This window comes from Maylandia zebra, linkage group LG14, assembly GCF_041146795.1.
Source record: "Maylandia zebra isolate NMK-2024a linkage group LG14, Mzebra_GT3a, whole genome shotgun sequence".
Taxonomy (NCBI): Eukaryota; Metazoa; Chordata; class Actinopteri; order Cichliformes; family Cichlidae; genus Maylandia; species Maylandia zebra.
In genome coordinates this window covers 29,079,687-29,100,692 of record NC_135180.1, presented here as the reverse complement: position 1 = coordinate 29,100,692, position 21,006 = coordinate 29,079,687, and the positions used below count along the sequence as shown (strand labels likewise).

Sequence of the window (21,006 nt, the reverse complement as noted above, 5' to 3'; positions counted from 1 at the left end):
TGCAGCGAAAGAGCCGTAAATCCTCTGGACAGCGTACTGTAGGGAAGGATTTGGGGTGTTTGGGCAGAAAACTGACTCATCCCTATCGCTCTGTGACCAAGAATAAATAAATCTTTTCCTCTTTTCTCCCCTCTCTGACTCTTTCAGAGGTCCCATAAAACAACAGACTTACTCATTATCACTGCAGTGCTTGGCTTGAGTCACTGTGCTGCAGTCTGATGAGGGCTGCATTTACCCTTTTTGCAATATAAATCTCCAGTGTGTGTAACTGTGAGCAGCCACTGAGTGTCTGTATTCTGGTTTATGATTTCCCATTATTCACTTAACCAGTGTCTCATTTATCCCATATTTCCTACCCTCAAAGTAATGACAAAGCTTACAAATGTAGCAAAAACTTGTCAAAGCCACATGCATTTAACCAGTGGGGACACATCCTGGGATCTGCTACACCAACCTCCTCTTGCTTTTCTGTTTAGATCTACCCAGACCCAGAGCTGGAGCAGCAGATCTTGGCTCTGCCCATCCGATGCATCCACAGCGAGGAGGGCTGTCGCTGGACTGGCCAGATGAAGCAGCTGCAGGTAAGAAGCCATGCCCTCTGATACATGCCTCCTTCCTCCACTGCTGCACCCAGCATGTGGGGTGATTCTGATGACCTGTTTTGTGTCTCTCAGGGCCACTTCTCCACCTGCGCCTTCAATGTGATACCCTGCCCCAATCGCTGCTCAGTCAAGCTGACGCGCCGCGACTTGCCCGACCACCTGCAGCACGACTGCCCCAAGCGCAAGGTCAAGTGTGAGTTTTGTGGCAGCGAGTTCACCGGCGAAGCCTATGAGGTAAGCACTTCACACCTTTTTTAAAAAAAATCATTTTTATTATGGTTTCTCTCTCATTGTAAACAACTTCATGTGACAGCACATGATTTCCATGGTTATATGAAAGGTGTTTTTGTTGAAAGCAGCAGGAAAAGTGAATGCACGTGTCAGAGCCCTCGGAGAGTCTAGGTCTATTTTGAAATAACACGTGTGTTGGCAGAAAGAAAGAATATATAACCGTGTCTTTCATGCTGAAAGTGTTTTCCACAGCTGAAGTAATTCAGGCTTCTCACTAGCACCTCTGTCATTACTGCCAGCCTGCCCCTCCTCTGTTTACTCTGCTTTCCCCTTTGCCCAATATTACAGGAACATTAATATACTTTTGACCTTTACCAATAATCCTAATATCTAATGTAAGCATTTATATGGATGTGCCTTTAAGCTGCTGAGATTAACAGCAGTACTCAGAAAATTCATTTATTCACAAGACAAAAAAAATAGGTTGTTAAAGTTTCTACAAAGTTGGTTATACTTATAAAATAACTAAATATCTTACTCTTGCAGCCTTGGACTCAAGACTCCTTCATTAACACTGTTTCTCACATTGTTTAATGTTAGCTCGAGGTTGCCATTTACTCTTAGCAACTGCATTCAACTTGTCATTTATTAAATATGACTTATTTATCTATAATTCTATTTGTTAGCTTTTTGAAGCTATTCCATTTCATAGGTATTTTACAGCTACAGTTTAGCTAACAGCTTAAATTGTTTGTCTCTACTGTAGTGTAGTTATTAGCTAGCAACTGTTATCTATATATTTAAGTTAAACAATAAGTTTATATTTATAGATAGCTATTTTAGGTTTTTGTACAGTAAATTAAATATAGTTTGTTACTTTGTTTCTCTTAGCTAACAACTGTTAGCCGTGCATTTAAGCTAACAATTCCCTACAATGTGGTGTTAATTTTAAACAGTATTTTTAACAATTTAATGAGTTTATCCACATTAGAAGCGAAAGCTTGTTCCTACCACTTAAAGTTGATAATAACACTTAAGAGTTATCATCTTATAATTTTGTATATTTGTACATTTTATATATTTTTTCTCTGTTAATACTCTCCATATGTATATAGTGCTGCAGTGCTAACAGGCATGTTTGCACTGAGTAGGAGATGCTCTGTATCTCATTGTACAACTGTATAGTGACAATAAAGGCGTTATTAGGGCAATCGTGGCTCAAAGAGTTAGCAGTTTGTCTTGTAACGGGAAGGTTGCCGGTTCGAGCCCCGGCTCGGACAGTCTCTGTCGTTGTGTCCTTGGGCAAGACACTTCACCCACCGCCTACCGGTGATGGCCAGAGGGGCGATATGGCAGCCTCGCTTCTGTCAGTCTGCCCCAGGGCAGCTGTGGCTACAACTGTAGCTTGCCTCCACCAGTGTGTGAATGTGAGAGTGAATGAATAGTGGAATTGTACAGCACTTTGAGGGCCCCCGAAAAGTGCTATATAAATGCAATTCATTATTATATTATATTCTATCTTATAATTTTAGGTTATTATCTGAAAATGAGGAGTTATTTCTGAATGAGTTGAAATTTCAAGATGCATAAATTTGGAAAAAGTCAAAATTCTGACATGTGTAATGTGAAATTTTAAGTTTTGAAAGTTGGCAAAATGCCAAAACAAATGGTCAGTGGCAGAAACACTTTAATTTGAATTTTAAAAAAATGTTTGAATGGAAGACTGTTTTATTTAGGTCATTTTTTAAAACTAAATATACAGTTTTTATTTTTATTAAATTAATTCAGTTCAGTTCCCGTGGCTACTGGAAAAGTAGTGGTAATACATGGAACTAAATTGCCTCACAAATCTAGCAATATAAAATGGGTAAAAAAAGGTTTTGCTTTCTGTGCTGGACACCATTAGATATAATTGGTGAACATTTTGTTATTAGATTAAGATCCAGTTAGATCCCCATGATTCGTTACTATTCATGGATCCAGGTGTGTTCATTGCTGCAATAACATTCAGTATAACCCAATTTTAACAGGCATTATTTTGTTAATTAAAATGCAGTTTAAATAAAAGACACCATCAAATATGCACACCTCCATGTCTGAATCATAGATTTATGTCATAACCCCGATCTAATTTTTTATTTTTCTCATTCCAGAATCACCAGGGTGTATGTCCTCAAGAGAGCGTTTACTGCGAGAACAAGTGCGGGGCGAGGATGATGCGTCGCCTGCTGTCCCAACACAGCATGGCCGAGTGCCCCAAACGCACGCAGCCCTGCAAGTACTGCGGCAAGGAGTTCGTCTTCGACACAATCCAGGTCTGTTTCACATTAAGTTTATGACCAGATGCTGTGATTTTTCCTAAAAGGCTCCTTAATTTCTTTTTTAAATGTATTTATTTTTTATTAGTGAAATAATTATGTTTGGCAAGATGAAGTGCAGAGACACATTTTATCTTCTGTCTGTAATTCAGCCTATTGGGGCCCGATGGCAAAGAGAAAACCTGCTGTAGCTGAAGGATGTTTCCATTTATGGTGTCTCTGTCTTGTGGCAGCTGGATTTTTAGTGTGAAGCTGCTGTTTTTTCTTTCTGGGTTTTTGTTATGGGGAAGGCACCTCCTGCTGCACACATCTGGCCAGAGGCAGAGCAGTCAGTGTCACCCTCCCCCCACGTGACAGGCCAAGATGTAATAATCCAATCTTGGTCATAGCACACACTAGTGTTGAAGAGCTTTTTCCGTTGTCACGTGATATTCAGAGCTTTTCTCAGTATTGCTCATTTAATTGGTTTACAAAGATAGGTGTTATCTTGCTTCCTCATGTCGCCATCTAGTCTATAATGGGGTATCTCAAACAGCTGCTGATTTTACCATGACAACATACACTAATTTACAATAATATGCAATATAATACGTCACATGAAGATATGGAAGACATTTTATAGACTGGTTTTAATGAAATCAGTTTATGAAATGATCAGCCGACATTTATAAAATGGATGAAAATGTATAAAAATGTTAATCACAATTAACCAGATCCACTGCTTTCCTTGGTTTATTCAGCCATGGATCTAAAACCATAACGTATTTACTATAACAAATAGTTTCATTTCTTTTCTTTGAAGCTAAAATAAAAATAATTTTATGCTTTTTATCTCTGTAGCCTCATTTTTAAACCCAAGTTTTGGGGGGTACTTTCAAGGGCTTCTTTTCCCCTGTACAGCTATTAATCTGAGCCTTGGTGTGCAGTCTGTGTTCTTACTGGTCATGCTGTCTGTCCTCTGCAGAACCATCAGTACCACTGCCCTCGCTTTCCTGTCCAGTGCCCAAACCAATGCGGCACACCCAACATTGCCCGAGAGGACCTGGCTAACCATATGAAGGATAACTGCGGTAGCGCCCTCGTTCTCTGCCCCTTTAAAGATGCCGGGTGCAAACACAGGGTAAGACCTGCATCATTTGACCTTAAGAGATGACTTGTCAAATGTTTTGCCTTTGTTGTCCAAGAAGGAAACTTCTGGTCCTTGGTAAATGTGTCCAAAGTATTGCCTTTCTTCTTCTCAGACATGCACTGCTGTGGCTGTAGGGTCTATTTTAATGAGATCAACACTTCTACACTCTGACAGTGCATTTCTGTCTATTTATAAAACCCACATCAATCTGGAGAAATGTGGATATGCTCGAGGAAGAGTGACTTATGAGCACCAAACTCCGGCTTGGTGTTCTGTTAAGACTTAAAAAGCATCTGGAGAGCTTGACTTGTTCTATTTAAAGATGGCCTGATGGAAAGTACAAACACAAAAGCAGAGTGCAGATTCACTTTGCAGTCTGAGCATGCTCATCTTCATCATATTACTGTTTGTTTTATTATTAATTGATACACAGGAAGTTTTAAGTGTCCCATACTGTATAAAACCTGGGAGAAATACTATAAATAACTAAGATTAGCGCAAAAGCATTCTTTTACACTGATGGGAAGCCAATTTTTGTTTTTATAATCAGATTCCCCGTTCTCTGCAGTGCCCCAAACTGGCTATTGGTCGTCACCTGGAAGACACCACTAAGTCCCACCTGACCATGATGTGTAACCTGGTGGGTCGTCAGCGGCAGGAGATCCTGGAGCTGCGGAGGGAGATGGAGGAGTTGTCTGTAAGCCACGATGGCGTACTCATCTGGAAACTCAGTGACTACTCACGGAAACTCCAGGAGGCCAAACTCAGAAGTAACCATGAGTTCTTCAGCCCGCCCTTCTACACTCACCGCTATGGCTACAAGCTGCAGGTGTCAGCCTTCCTCAATGGTAATGGGAGTGGTGAGGGCTCTCACCTCTCTGTCTATATCCGCGTGCTGCCCGGAGAATATGACAACCTGCTGGAGTGGCCCTTCTCCTACAAGGTGACGTTTTCCATTCTGGACCAGAGCGACCCATCGCTTTCAAAACCCCAGCACATCACGGAGACCTTCAACCCCGACCCTAACTGGAAGAACTTCCAGAAGCCCTGCAGCAGCCGTAACTCGCTGGACGAGAGCACGCTGGGCTTCGGTTACCCCAAGTTCATCTCGCACGAGGAGATCAAGAAGAGGAACTACGTCCGGGACAACTGCATCTTCATCAAGGCTTCTATAGAGATTCCCCAGAAGATAATGGGTTGAGATGCAAACTTTGTTTTCTGTTTATGAAGGAGAAAGATTCGTTAAAGACTGGAACTGAAACTTAACCTTGAGAACTTATACAGACTTACCCTTTAGACCAGGGGTCCCCAATCCCAATCCACGAGGGCCGGTGTCCCTGCAGGTTTTAGATCTCACCCTGGGTCAACACACCTGAATCACATGATTAGTTCTTTACCAGGCCTCTGGAGAATTTCAAGACATGTTGAGAAGGTAGTTTATCCATTTAAATCAGCTGTGATGGATCAAGGACACATCTAAAACCTGCAGGGACACCGGCCCTCGTGGACTGGGATTGGGGACACCTGCTTTAGACACTTTCTGCCCTTATAACTTCTCCACCACAGAGCTTGTAGTGAGTCTGTCTGGCTGTGCAAGTGGACTTGGAGGACCTTGATATATCAGAGAGGAGAAAGTGTTTCGTCTGCAGAGCCATCAATCTCTGTTGTTTCTTTTATTATTAATTTTTTTTTTTTTCAATTTCCGTTTGTTGACCTTTAATCACAGTCTACAACTGAAAGCCTTGGAAATCAAACAGTGCCTAAAGAGTTTATCTTAAGTTATGCTTTTGTTGTTTTTGTTTTTACCATACAAAAGATTATGGAACAGATATAAAATAAAGCTGAAGGGCTTCATTAGCCTCTACACTAAGAGTAGGAAAAAAGGAAAAAAACAAGCTGTTTTAGAGATGTCCCATTTTTATCTGGGATGATCTAAAGAAGAGGGAGCAGAGGACTCAAGCTCAAGCCCAACTGCCTTTTGTACATGTGCTCATACAGTATATATGAACCCTGAATACGCAGTAAGAACTGCTTGTGAGATTTGTGAACACACAAACAGGTCAGTGTTCACGGGTGAGAAACTTCCAGCTCAAATATTGATCATTTTCATGTTTTAATGGAATAATGATTCAAGACTGTTCTGGATTTGAACTTCCTGGCTGGCTGTTCTGCATGGCTTTCCTTCAGGTGCTCCGGTGTCCTCTCACAGTCCAAAGACTTGCATGTTAGGTTAATTGGTGAGTTTAAATTGGCCGTAGTTGTGAATGCAAGCATGAGTGGATCACAGTTTCTAGGTTAGCCTTTTGAACTACCAATCCAGCTTACTCAACTTGATTAGGCTTGAATAAGAAAATGAATTCTTTGGAAAAGATACAGCTGCTATAGCTTATAATCTTAGCGTGGCTAACAGCTAGCCTTCCTGCTAGCCTTCAAGCAACTGTAGCCAACAGTCATGTGGGGATTACTCAGTTGTGGATGGCTTTAGACAACACAGAGGAGTAGTCACTCATATTATACTTCTTTGAAGTCCACCTTAATGCCAGACAATGTGGTGTCTTGTATGTATGGTGTACTGTAAAGTTGGACCAAGCTAGTCCTAGCATGCTCACAGAAACTGTAAACCACTCATACATCACTTTCAAACAGCTTTTCCTCTTGTTTCCTCTTGATAAGCTAACTACCTACCAGCTGTAACAAAAGATATGAGTGTTATCAACTGCTAGACTTAAACCACTGAAACAATAAATATCCAGCAAGCCGTTGAAACATTAACGTTATCTTCCCAATCAGACCTGCTCATGTTGTTTCAGTGCAACAGTTGTTCAGTCAGATCGTCTCTTGCAAAGCAAGAACTATTGATCTGATTATCAAGAGCAGACAAATATCTCTGGATTTTGTTCATACAAACATTTGACTGATGACATATTTGGTTATGAAATGATTATGATCAGCTAACCACACAGCATCGAAGCTCATCAGGCCAACCACGGCCTCCAGTGCAACGGGTTAAGAATGATTGTTTTATTAAAAACTGTTAAAAATATATTATGAAATGGTTCTTCTTCACAAACCTTTCATCACTATAAAGTCCAAAAAGGACATTCAGGACATCAAAGTCATGTCGACTGTACGATTTTCTCTTTCCATTGAGAAAAGATGGTGTGTCAAAGGTTTTTCAGTGTTGAGATGTTTGCTTTCAAAATCTCTCAAAGCGTTTTTTCACCTGTCAACAATGAAACTACAGGTCTGTCTCTTCTTCCCATCACAGGACCTTTCCATGACTTTGTATTTTTAGCTAGTTTGACCCCTCCCCCCCCCCCCCCGGTGTGAGTAGCTTCAACCAAACAAACACTCGTACTGACCCTTAGAGGCTTCATATCTACAGTGGAGTCCCAAATAAGATAAAAACAAACTCACCTTCTGTTGGTCTTCGGATGAGTAGGGCAAAGAGGTCAGCTGTCGGAGTACCTGTGCATTTAAAAAAAGAAGGAAAAGCCATGTGGCCTTTTTATACAGTATGTCTTCGCATGAGGGTTTTAGGGCTGAGCAGGGCGACATAAACACGTGCATGCTTCATGTGCTATCACCGGGATCACATTTTTGTACTGTAACTTGTAAAATCCTCTCCTGTTGATGGCTGTTCTTTCTTTTGGACCATTGGAAAGATGACAAATTGTCGAAAAGAATATTGTTTTTTACTTTTTTTGGTTTGTTTTTATATGCAGAAATGTGAACACTGTTTTTAATATAACCTATAAAGACAATGAACACTTGGCTGTGAAGTGTGTTTTACGTAGCCTGGGCGTTGAGGGTATACTGCAGCTATTTTGAAAAGATAGCAAGATCGATGCATAATGCAACAATGGGGAGCGGCCCTGCGCTAAACACCACTCTCCATCACAGCACCATCCGAGGTGTGGAGGACTTTCTCAATGCAGTTCACTCACGATGTATGTGAATACTAATGTAAAAATGCAGAAGCACATTCTGTCTTTTTATGATTATACATGGAAAAATTTCCTGATTTCTTGTCATAATACCAGCTGATATTTTCCAGTGATTTAAAGAAGTGAAAAAATAAAACTTTTTGTAAGATTCTGTATTTTTAAAAGTACCTAGCTGTTTTATACAAACACCTTTCATTGGAGAGTCGGGGTGACTTTGGGAACTTTCAGACCCTTTCGTCTCTTGGACATTTGGAGAATTTGTTCGTCCGTGTGGTTTGAGCCTTACATATTCTGTCTGTATTATTTCCTCTTAAAAGTATTTATTTTAAGGAGCCGTCGTGTGAGTTTGCACACGTGGTACAAATGTTTTAATATGTTGACTGATGAGTGCTTGTCAATTTCTTAACTGAAATAAAATACCATATATTATAATTGTTTTGTTTTATCTTTTGATCACATTTGTCCACTAAATTAAATCATCAGACATCATGTATACTGGTATGTTTGCAAATGTGACCTAGCACCCTCCCACATCTTTACAAACTGTCAGTCAGTGACAGTGCCCTGACAAAAGTCAGTGATGCGCATTTTATATATTTAGACCTTACTCACACAGGCCTAGAAATTGGTCAGAAAAACCTGGTAGTATCCAGTTAAAAATGTGTATTCCCTGACTGGCTGGCGAGTAGTTACCAGGCAAAATCAGTCCCATAGAACGTGCTTCCTCCTTGTGATTGTTTTTGTCACTAGCAGATTGCTGTGGTCTCCTATTTTGCATGGAAGATTAACTTGTCTGCTAACCAGAAACACCCAACAATCAGTCTGGGACTATATATTTTCCCCTAGCGACAGGTGTTTGCCAAGTGGTTGCCAACTAGTCTCTATGCCTGTGTGACTGGAGCTCCAGATCCAGATCATCAACAATATTAAATATTCTAGGATCAGCAACCTTTTTAATTTGATCCATGGGGTTCAAAATCATCTGGAAACAAAGAGTCACTGATTATTTTATTTAAGTGCTGTTTGTGTTTATGTGGAGCCAACAGGAAGTCAGCCAACTAGTCCATGCTCTTTATGGACTCGACTATTAAGAATGATGCTGAGCATGCTCTCTGGGCCCAAAAATAGCAGTATAATGTGGTACATCCCAGTATTATGGAAGCCACTGAACTACTTTTATTCCAATTCATTAAAGGAAGCCATCTAACCAATCTGAATCAAGTTCTTAATATATCTGTGATTAGTGACTTGAGATGACCGTTTTTTGTAACAAGTAATGAAAGCATCTATGATTTGATAATGAAATTGTGTGTTTCTGTTCAGTAGCCACAACAGGGGTAATTTTTAAGTACTATTTATCAGTCTGTCAGCAATATTATGGAAAAATGAACTGGCTGAAGTTCATGAATCTTGGTGGAGATGTGGAGCACTGCCAAGGAGGAAAATCTTGGCAAACTCTCTAGATCATTTTCTTGGTTATTAAAGTAATTTTGGGATAAAGCCCTGGGCTGTTTCAACGATGTTGGTTTGTCTGTTTTTCTGTCTATATAGTAACTACTAGGCTGGATGTCGTAAAGCTTCTTGGAGAGATGGAGACTAGGCTAAACCATTAAACCATTAAACTTTATTTAAAATATTAACTGCACTGACCTTGGTGGAGTGCTGCACCCTCTGAATGCCTTTCTAGTTTAATGTGATTTTGGACTGAAGAAGATTTATACTGTTTGCATTTAAAATACACTCATACTTAAAATGCCTCTGAATTATTGATGAAATATATTATCACCATTAAAACTTAATGATACTAAAAAGCTATAAAGTTCATCTCAACATTCACATTTAGCAAACTTGCCTTCTGTCTGTTTTTTTTAAACTCATTAATATTCAAAACCACAACAATTTTTTTTTGTTGGACTCGATTAATCCACCTCAGGTTTTCTGTCCTTCAAGTGCAGTTGTATTTTTAGAGCAAACATGACTGACCTCCTATACAAACAGAGTCACTTCCTCAATTCTAGGTCAGGGATCAGTTTGATTTCAGTTGTATCTGCTGTTACTCTGCTGGAGTTGGAGGGGGTAGGGCAGGGGAGGAAAAGGGGCAAAGGAAGTGAGACAGACACCAGCCCTCCCTGCTTTGAAGTTCTGCCAGGAGTTTGCATTAGCTTGCAGTTTGGATAATGTTCAGTGCAGCAGGATTTAGGGAAGAGGAAAATGAGCTTTTATCCTCAAAGTCACTGAGAGGTCCCTAAGGAGGACAGTCCTGCTTTCCACTTACTGTACAGGAGTTGGCCAAAGTCTTTTAAAAACCCATCATATCAACTATCGGAGTCCCATATTTTTTATTTTTTCATTTAAGAATGAAAACAACATCTGTTTAAGGAGCACCGCATGACTGTTCCCTTTGCTTCTTTGCTTTTTGAGGAAATTGCCAATAATCTTAAAAAACACTTCCTAAGAAGGCTTACCTTTCATTCAGGATTGTTTTTTTTCACAAGTCATAGAAGTCATTCATTTAAGGAAAAGGGTCCTCTCTTCAATAATAAAGAAAGGCAGAACACTATGAGGCTGAAAAACCATATGACAGCCTCATACTTTCCTGGCAAAAGACACACAACCAACAACACTGTGCCGCTTCAGGGCGATGCAGAATCAAAATAGTAACAGCTAATTACATGTTAGCAGGCTCCATGTTTCCCATGAAGCACAGACTCACGTGCAGTTTGATGTACAATGCTGCCCTTTGGCTTTGCACATTTTGACCCTCAGCTCCCATTGGTTAACAATTTAAACGCACAGTCACGTTTTCATATAAACCAGTATCATTCCTGTTTGTTGAGCTCACCTATACTTTAGTAAACTCAAGCTAAAAATCAGATCCCATCTGGGTTAAAGAAGGAGGTTGTGGTGAAGGCGGAGAGGAGCCCAACCCATGGAGGCTTTCCTCGCCCATTAAAAAAAACACACATCAAAGAGAAGCTGTGGTTTATGAAGCGGTGCCATGCTGTCGTGCCTCGTACTGGAGTTAAACAATCGTGGCTCACAGAGCAGGAACTGAACCGGGGTGGTACAAGAGTGAGATGGTGTCCTACAGCAGAAAAAAAAATCCTAGCAGAAGTAAACATATGTGCTACACAGCAGGAGTTTCCTCAGGAGTCAGATAAATCATCAGACATGAACGTGAGCATGACAGTTCGTTCCTGGCCTGTGAACAGGACTTTGGCAAAAAAAATTTATCTTAACTAAAGTTAAATATTTACAGAAAAATATTCTCATATATGGCCTAAAGATACCAGAAGGATTGTTGATTTCAATGTTTTAACTAATCTCTTCACATTTAATAAAAAGGCTGTAGAATGAAAAAAATAAGGAAAAAGTAGTTTGTATATAGAAGGTGTAAGAATTTGAAGATGGAGTATGCAAAAAGTGTAAGCACTTCTCAGACTCTACAGACCTTAGTTAGCATGTAAAATGTTAAAGTTCATGACAGTACAATTACACAAAGACTGAACAAGCACAGGATGTTTTGAAGAGCTGCTAAGAGAAAAGCCATTTCTCTCTAAAAAGGACATGGTAGCACAGCTTACGTTTAATTTTTCACAGGACTGCAAGTTTTCAGGGTCCTCTTAACATTTTTTTTAGAAAAAAAAATCCTGCAGGTTTTCAGAGTCCTGTGAAAACTTTTCTCAAAAGATTGCATATCGATATTTTGTTGACATCCAATACAGCGGCCTGAATGATAGGGAGAAAGATAACAAGATATGTGAGTGGGGAAAATTGATTTCTTTCTTGTGTGGCGTAAACAACTAACCACTATTGCAACCCACCATCAAAAGAAATGAGGGGAAAAACGTCAATATGTACAAGTGCGAAGCTGTTCTATGATGTCTGAGGATGTCAATAGCCCTCAGCCTGAGCACATCATCTGCTTAGAGAAGATGACTAATGATAACATAGCACAAATCAAACTTGAGACACTTGGAAACTAAAGAATCCTTCACCAAAGAGGAGTTAAACCAGAACACGGGCCATCAAAACTCCTTCCTCTCCCAGGTTTTCTTGTTGTTGGTTTCCCATCTGTGTTTCTGTTGTGGTTAGCCTCTTATGGGGTGGGGTCTCTAGCCCCACACCCAACCCTCCTTCATTCTCATCCTTGACTTAGATCCAGGAAGTGGTGGAGCTAAAAGACTTGTTGGACAGAGTGAAAGTGTCTGATAAGATAATTCATGCAAGTTAAAAATGTTCAGTCAGAGGATGTTACAAGTTACAGATAAGTGAACACAAATGTTTGTCGGCCCTTCGCCAACTTGTTTTGATGATAAGACTTTTTTTCTTTTTAAAGTACTCAGACATAATTTCAAAACAAAAAATCAGCACCAAGTCAACTAACCATTATTATTATTATCTTATTAGCTATGCATGCTAATTATTCAGCTTAAATTAGTTAACAAGCACACTATTTTGGAATTAACAAACCTAAAATAAACAACTAAATACAATGTCAAAGTTCATCATAATCTTAAAAAGATTTTACCCATTTTTGCACCTCAACCGCAAAAGGCTGCTGGGGTAATTGCTGTTCCTCTGCTGGACGGGCAGGCATAAACCCCTATCTTTGTGAACACGAAGACTTGAGAACGAGGCAACGCAGGATTTTCAAATTGATACCACAGGTCCATCTATTGAAAATCTCAAACAATATGGAATTTTGATGACCTCAATCTCAAGGTCAAGGTAAGTGGTCAAGTGTTCTGAAAATCCTGTGAATGCAATAAATAAGAAGGAAGTCACCAAGGATTTTCTAATTTATACGATGGGTGCATCTTCTAGGAGGGGTAGCACTGGGGGCAGTCAGTATTTTTAATATTCTGAACAAGTAGGCTGCAGCACCTAATTAAGTATTAAGTAAATATTTCCTGTGAACTTCTCTAAAAAGATACCCTACAACGGTTATTGAGAACGACTAAAAAGTATTGCGTATTAAAAGTCAGAATAACTAATTTGACCTTCATGCTTGTTCTTTGTCTGGTAATCCATAATATAATCTTCTTTAAGTCAGAAGCAGCCCCACCCCACTCCTCCCTCAGTGACTCACTGAAATAATCCCACTTATCTTTAAATTGGAGCAGATGCAAAGGTGCAGACCTGCGACTTGTTCTGAATGCATAACGAACACGCACCTCATATAAAAACCATTAAAAATCGTTAAAAAAAAAAAACAGTCAGCCGTGAGCCCGACCATGTATGACTCATGCAATTCAATGACAGATGCTCTCTCCGTCTAAATCCTACTGCATTATTGGTATGCGCAGCTAAATGTGTAAACCAAATTAACAGCTTGTAAGATTTATGTGGGGGTGTCATTTTTATTATTCTTCCATAAAAATTCAATGTTGGTATTCTCAGCTTCTCCTTGAAATTCCGACCATATGTTATGATAAGGCTGTCTGACCTGACCTGTTATAACCACGACCTGAATACAACAGAATCTGATAAAGCAGTGCAAGACAGCTGCATGATATAGTGTGTGGAAAGCAAAAGAAAGATGGCCTCTCCTGCATGTATGCAGCCTCTGTCAGAGGTCAGACATACATCTGATAAATATCCATCTGGTGACTGATAGATAGATTTCATCTCTTTTTAAAGCCAGCCGTGTAACACCAGAAACAGTGACCTGAGGTCGTAGGTTAGTCCGACCTACCGTGGCTACCTTCCAGCACTACACCGCTGCCAAGTGTGGATCAATTATTGGCTTTGATTACTGGAAAATAAAACAAGAGCCTTCGGGTGAGGAACCAAGAGGGGCTCACCCACTCATGTCAGAGACAGAGATCTCTGGCTGATGAATACAAATGTGCTTCAAATATAGCATACAGCTGTCTGTGTTCAGTTCATAAATTTGTCGTTTTAAAACTAAATGACTAAAATGTGTATTTTTTCAAGTAACCTTCACTGCATTCTTTTTTCAGACTTCATAAAGTACATTTTCAAAAACGATACACCACTTTGAAGACATTGATTGCCAGTAATAACCACATCACATATGACTATTACCATCACTTGCCTTGTGCATCATAAAATAAAGAGCAGCTTAAAGTTGCTGTTGTCTTCTAGTAACAACATTCAAGGCTAGTGTGAAAATAAGGGGCCACTTTTAGTAATGAACTGCAGATAAACACATTTAAAGAAGAGAACATCCTGGAATATTTGAAATTTATCATCATGAGAGCTGAGGAATATAAGAGAAATGAGCATCAGTGATGAAACTGTGCACAACATGAATATGACAAATACAGGAATACAATTTGTCCTTAAGAAATAATGGCAAAAATGGATTAAAAACAAAGTCATAGCGTACCACGGCAATGATGCGCTGTTGTTCAAGATTTGACTCTGTCCTGCATAACTGCTGTTATTGTTCAGTTTCAATAATTATACAAATGGTCATTAGAGTGTTTCCGCTTTGAGATTAGTGTCATATTTTTTAGCAGTAGATGAAAGAGACACATGGTGGTGACAAAGCTTCGACTTGATCATTTTTAAGATTTGTACACAAATGCTTTTATAGATGGATAAAAGAATGGTGGACTCATGCAGAGAAAGAGCACGACAATGTGATGTTTGCTTGGGAGAGTGGGAATGGAGAAGTACAGGAAGGTCAGATGGAATCACACTGTGACTTTGTGGATCTAGAGAAATCATATGATAAGGTGCTGAGAGAGGAACTGCGGTATGACTGCATGAGGGAGTCAGGAGGGACAGAGATGTATGTGAGGGTTGTGCAGGATATGTGTGAGGACAGCGAGACAGTGGTGAGGAGAGATAAATGGGTTCAAAGTGGGGGTGAGATTACATCAGGGATCGGCTCTGAAGCCCTTGTTTGACCGGGGTCAGGGGTGATTTGTGACAGAAGATAGCAGTGAAAGGGAAGGTTTACAAGATGGCAGTGAGACCTGGTATGATGCATGGATTGGAGACAGTGGCACTGACAACGAGACAGGAAGCAGATTTGAAGATGTCCAGAGGTGGATACCTTGGACAAAAGAATTTGAAGATGGAGCTGCCAGGCAGGGGAAAGACAGAAACCCGCAGAGGAGAGGATGGCATGCAGAGGATTTAAATCTGATTAAAGTTTTAAAATTGAGGCAAACTGTGCATATATGGTTAGTTAATGACTGTAATTATGACAGGCACACAAGACAACGTGTTGCATCAACATATGAAGCTATGCACAAACTGTGTAGCTCTTAATGTATTTGAAGCCATTGCCAATGGGTGTGAAGGACTGACATATGAGCAGAAGACCCCCAGTACTCTTGGGAGGTGGTGTTGGGTCACTCTGCTTTTAAAGGAACAGTGTTGCACACTAAGAACATAACTGTACACCTGCCTTTAAGTGTCCTTGCTCTACCTCATTTCATGGCGAGTTGATGCCCCATCTCTTCCACCATCATGTAACCAGTGCCAAGCTCATTTATTTTCCACAAACTGACAGCTGTAGCTAAACTAAATGAAGTGATTGAATTCTATATGCGCAGGCACATTCAGTGTTAGTGGATCTCCACAGAAATTCAACCAAAATGGTCATCAGCCAGAATTAGCCTAATCTTGGATTTAACCGCTGTCACCCCAGAATCCTCTCACTACTAAACACACTGATGTGTTGTGCTTGTGGAAACAAATCTCTTTGGCCTGAAGGCCTGCAGATAATCTTAACTCCAGCCTTTAGCTCCTAAGTAATGGCTTTTTGTGGCTCGAACCATGCAACCCATAATCTGGCCGTATGGTAACAGGCCACAAAGGCAGATACATGAGCAGAGAAAAAGACTTTAAGAACCTTAGTCCAGAAAAAAATAGACCCTTTATGGTCTTTGGCCTATTTTTATTTCCCATTTCTGGAATATAATTGCACACAACTGTAACTAGCAGGTATCGTCTTACTAAAAATGGCATATGAATTTATTTTTGAACACAATGAAGCTGCTACACATTCATTCATCTTAAACCTCTGATCCCACAGATGTGGCATTAGCCTGACTGGACATTTGATAATGCCAGTAACAGATCTCACTGTAGATATTTGTACTGTAGATTCATTTTAAGTGGGAGTGAGACATGTAATATATATTCTAGACAAAAGCCACAACCTTCACATGTTAACTTCCACATTTCCAGCTCCATAATATTATTACTGGATCCTACTAGGGTTTCTCTGTTCACTGAAGTTCAAAATAACCCTTTATAAAACCCTACAGTACATTCGTTGACTGAATCAAACAATTTTAGCCCCTCCTCCTTTAACTTTCTTCCTATTGGCTGTGTCTTACAAACTGGAGGTGAGAGGGGCTTTTGTGGGTGGAGCTTTGACTGCATTGACATCATAAACACTGAACAGTGGAAAAAACTGTAAAAAGAGAAGTGTTTAGAGATGTCTGAAACCTCAGCTCTTTGCCTACAGGGGTTACTTACATACATACTGTATGTATATATGAGCATTCACTACTGTAGCAGTATATATATATTACAGAAATCAGGAAAAACAGAACCCCTTTAAATTAGCAAAATAAATATTGGCATACTGATCCCATTGAGTGCATTTAAACAAATGTAAAATAACTTTAAATAAGTTTAAACACAAAATAAAGAAACACGCAAATACACTTTCACTCATCCTCTAATGCATAGTTATGGCAGGCTAGACAATTCATTGCTTAACCGTGATTGGGCAGTCTGACTGGTAAAGTCTGTTAACTATACTCCACACTGTCTATCTCCTCATGTTCACTGGGCACAGATGTCGCTGTTCTCTCTGTGCCACAAGTAGAGCTTTAACAGGTAGGTAGGCTAAATTAATCGAGAGCATTTATTTTGGTTTGGTGTGTGTGTGTTTATCTTTTTTATTATTATTATTTTAAACATACCACACAAAGCTGCTGACTTCACTCGGCAAGGTTATTCATGGTGCTGTGTTTGTGTCAGTTTGTGTAGGTGTTTGACTCTGCAGAATGATATATTAGGGCCGTGCAGCCTATACAGATGTGCATGCGTACGGCAATGTAAACTATTTGTTTCATCTTACTGAAGCTGATTTGTTCTGTTGCAGCACAGTCTTGTGTTTATGGAAATTTGTTTCAGTCACTGAGCTAGGCAGAGAGAAATTGAAATTTGGGGTCATTTCAAAAACTTCAACTTAAAAGCTCCAAAGGTGAAGTTATTTTCTCAGTTTTTGTATGATTTATTTAGAAGTTTAGAGTTATTAAGCTGAAATTTTTGACTTATGCAAGGCATAAGTATCTGTTTCAGTGACACAAACAAGCTTCCATACTTTTCTTTGTGTGTATGTGTACGAGTTTTAGTTTCTTAAATGTAGAATTTTATAAAAGAAAGTTTCAATTAAAAAGGCATGCTTTATTTTGTTGATTATTATATATATATTTAGATGCATACGCTGATAAAAAAAAAACTACTACAGCACTACTGAAGTAATGGTGTCTAAATAACTGTACATAAACAGATGATAAGGACTTTTATTGTGAAAGGAAGTAACAGAAAGAATACCATGTATGACAAACTGAGTTTCTAGCAGGGCATTTTGTGGATGTTTAAAACAAATCGGCTTTATGGGCATGAATCGGGTAATGACACGGCCCTTGACGACAGAAACTAACACTGCCTCCTGTTGGCAGTAAACAGGATGAGAGTACACAAAGCATGTGCGCAAGCTCTGCGTAAGACCTAGTTAACGATTTCACCATCTTCTGAGCTGTTTTGCTTTCCTTTATTTTCAGCAATGATATTGATGATCTCCTTCACTCTGAATTTTAATATAAAAGTGTTGCCAGTTTTCCGTCTTTCCTGTGGCACATAACATAAACATTAAATTGGCAAAATAATGTATTGCTCCTTTGCTTTTAATGATACAAATATCTGTATATTTTTACACCAGTATACCAGTGGGCACAAAGCAGCTCCTGAGCCAAGCCGTATTTTATCCTATCAGCAGTGGTGTACTTATGGAGTAGTGCCCTGTAGTAACGATGTCACACCCCTGTCAGCCCAAGTTTAATCCTATTACAACCACTTTCATAATCACCAAGATTTCTAGATTAAATTTCCTGTGTCAACAGCGATTACACTGGGAGGGCAATGGGCTTGCTGAGGCATCCAGATGGGCAGATACAACTGGAAGTGATCAGAAATATTACAAGTATAGATTATATATACAGCATTCCCAGACTGGCTCTGCGTGCTACATAAGCTTACCCTCTAACAAATGTCATTCAGTTATCCATTTGAAGAAGTAAATCAAATCCATCAGCCTCCTCACAAAAAGGTGCTTCTTGTGTTTTTAATTAGTAAAACAGGAAATCAGAAACACAGTGACACTCTTGACCAGATGGTCCGACCCAGATTATCGGCTAAACGTGGCTTCCCAACCTCTCTCAGCTCCTCATGACACCGCCGTCGTTTCAAAGTAAACACTCTCCGCTCTCTGTCGAGCAGGTCTCTCCTCTGGGGGCCTGGCCGTTCAGTACCTCGGTGAACATTTGTTCCCATGTATAGATGTCAGCACAGGGTTATTCAAACAAGTGTGGTTTGTCTTTTGTATCTCGCTGCACTGAAACACGCAGCACCCCCCACACTTGTCTTGAGTTGTATTCCCCACATCTGTGCTGTGGCTCAAATATCACTGGTTCCCCCACAAGCATCTGCTGCACAAAGACTCACTGGAAGTCACAATCCTCAACCATGGGAGAATACTCTCAGCTATTAATGTGAAGCTTTGAGTTTATGGATTAAAAGGAAGCCCAGTATTGTCTGCGTTAATGTGATTTGGCACACACGCATCCCCGTCCTCTGCTATGTTAGGATTTACCTCATCCTGACCTGCTGGAAAGGCTGGTGTTAGTGCACCGGTGGGTGTTATTTTGGCCGTCTGATGGAGGCAGAGAGGAGGGTGTAGGGACTGTCAGTGAGAAGAGGTAGAGTGGCGCGGTTGCCACGGTGAACGCGCTCCGTTTCCACTAAGCCAGCCTCTGATTGGCTGCAGCCACGACTGAGGAAAAGAGATTCTGCCAATTGGAAACAATTGATGTTTTGTTGCCGGGCCAAGCTGTCCTGATACAAAGCTGATGTCTATTACCTATAAGATTGCACCTCAGGTTTGCAAAGGTGGTAAATAAGGTAGGTTGTGCTGCAAAGAAATTCAAAAAAGTGCCAGACTATCCAACACATCTGATACGTTACTAAAGTTAAAGTTAAAGTCTTAGAACTGCAATTTAAGATTTGTCAGCAAAATATAGCCAATGTGCCAGTAGGATTTTACTGAAATACATGCATCAATTCTTTATATGATTTTCTGCAGATAACAATTTAAATACAAGCATCTCAAAGAAATAAACGTGGCTCTTGTGGGTTGGGGTATTTTTGGTGATGAATGAATAGAGAAACCTTTTGTTTATTTAAACAACTTTTTACATTTTTATTTTGAAAGTCTATCAAATAAATCTACATAATTAAAATGTTTTTAAAGGATGAATATGGCGTCTTCCTCTATTTTTTTCTTACCCTATAAATCCTCAGAAAGGATGAAAAACAATGAACTGATCCAATTAAAAAGTTACTTTCTGTCTACCCAAAGACTTATTTAGCTCCGCTATTGTGAAAAATTACAGCGTTGGGCATTGGGCCTTGAAATGGGTGACATTTTCCTTCATTACAGTGCATTGCATAGACTCCAGAAAGATTTGCTGTGCTTCAGGGCAAAGCCAGTGGAACTCATAATGAGTAAACAAAAGTACGGGTTTGTTTTAAGCAGTTTTAGAGATAATAAAAGTGACTGGATTCACATTTCTGGAACATGGTTTGAGTGAAATGGGGCCTTTGTGGGGTTTCTTGAGCAATATAAAGTAAAACACACACACACGTGCCCACACGCACACACACACACAAAGCAAGAAACCCAACAAAGTTAGCCTTTTAACTCTATTTAAACTATTTGAAATGAATTTCATCTAATTTTTTGTAGGGCATCAAGAAAAAACACACACAAAGTAAAACACTCACTTAATTTACTCATTAACACAAGCTGCTAGAGCTCTGTTAGTTTTTTTAAACTAGTATTTTAGATACTGAAACACAAGTTTTATAAAAACATTTATTTATTTTTTTTGATAATAACCCTTATGTGTGGATTTTTTTTTCACTTGTATATGTTTTCCAAAAAAATCTACTCATGGCTTCCCAAATGGAAAAGATATATATAAATCTTATAAAGTTTGTATCTGTCTTGTGTGAAACTTGTATGAAAAGCATATAAGAGTGAAAACAGATATAAGATCCCTTGAAAAATTATATAATGAAACTTGTATGTTTTGGATACTTACTAAAACAATATATGAAAGTAATGAGAAAGTGACCACTTTCATGAGTAATCACATATAAGTTTTTACTATTTCTTTTCCATATGGGTTCTCTTGACTCAGGGTTAAGAGGTTGTTGTATTTTAATCTACAATGTTAACATCCTGTTTTATAATGTTTTCATATAGTTTCTATGTAAAATGTTAATCCACAATGTTAATCCAGGCTGGGGTTGAGGGGGTGAACCTGGATAATGTGACTGTCGCTGTCAGATAATTGTAGCTGAGCGCAGCATTTGCTGACTGCACTCACACAGAGTGACTATTAAAATTTACTCCATAACAAACTTTAATTACAACTTTATCAGACCAGTGAGCAAACAACCAATCTTTGGGTACTTGGTTACTAGCATCCTTTTGT

At 39.4% G+C, this 21,006-nt stretch overlaps 1 protein-coding gene across 1 annotated transcript in view; it reads left to right on the top strand.

Annotated features, from left to right (window-relative positions):
• The window catches only part of traf4a (tnf receptor-associated factor 4a), a 36,856-nt gene extending 28,197 nt beyond the window's left edge, over positions 1 to 8,659 (top strand). Inside the window, exons 3-7 of the mRNA XM_004558204.3 lie at positions 477 to 581; positions 675 to 836; positions 2,987 to 3,148; positions 4,116 to 4,271; positions 4,849 to 8,659. Coding sequence (XP_004558261.1) covers positions 477 to 581; positions 675 to 836; positions 2,987 to 3,148; positions 4,116 to 4,271; positions 4,849 to 5,481 — 1,218 coding nt within the window. The 3' untranslated portion in view covers positions 5,482 to 8,659. The remainder of the gene's footprint in view (positions 1 to 476; positions 582 to 674; positions 837 to 2,986; positions 3,149 to 4,115; positions 4,272 to 4,848) is intronic.
• Positions 8,660 to 21,006: the final 12,347 nt, after the last annotated feature.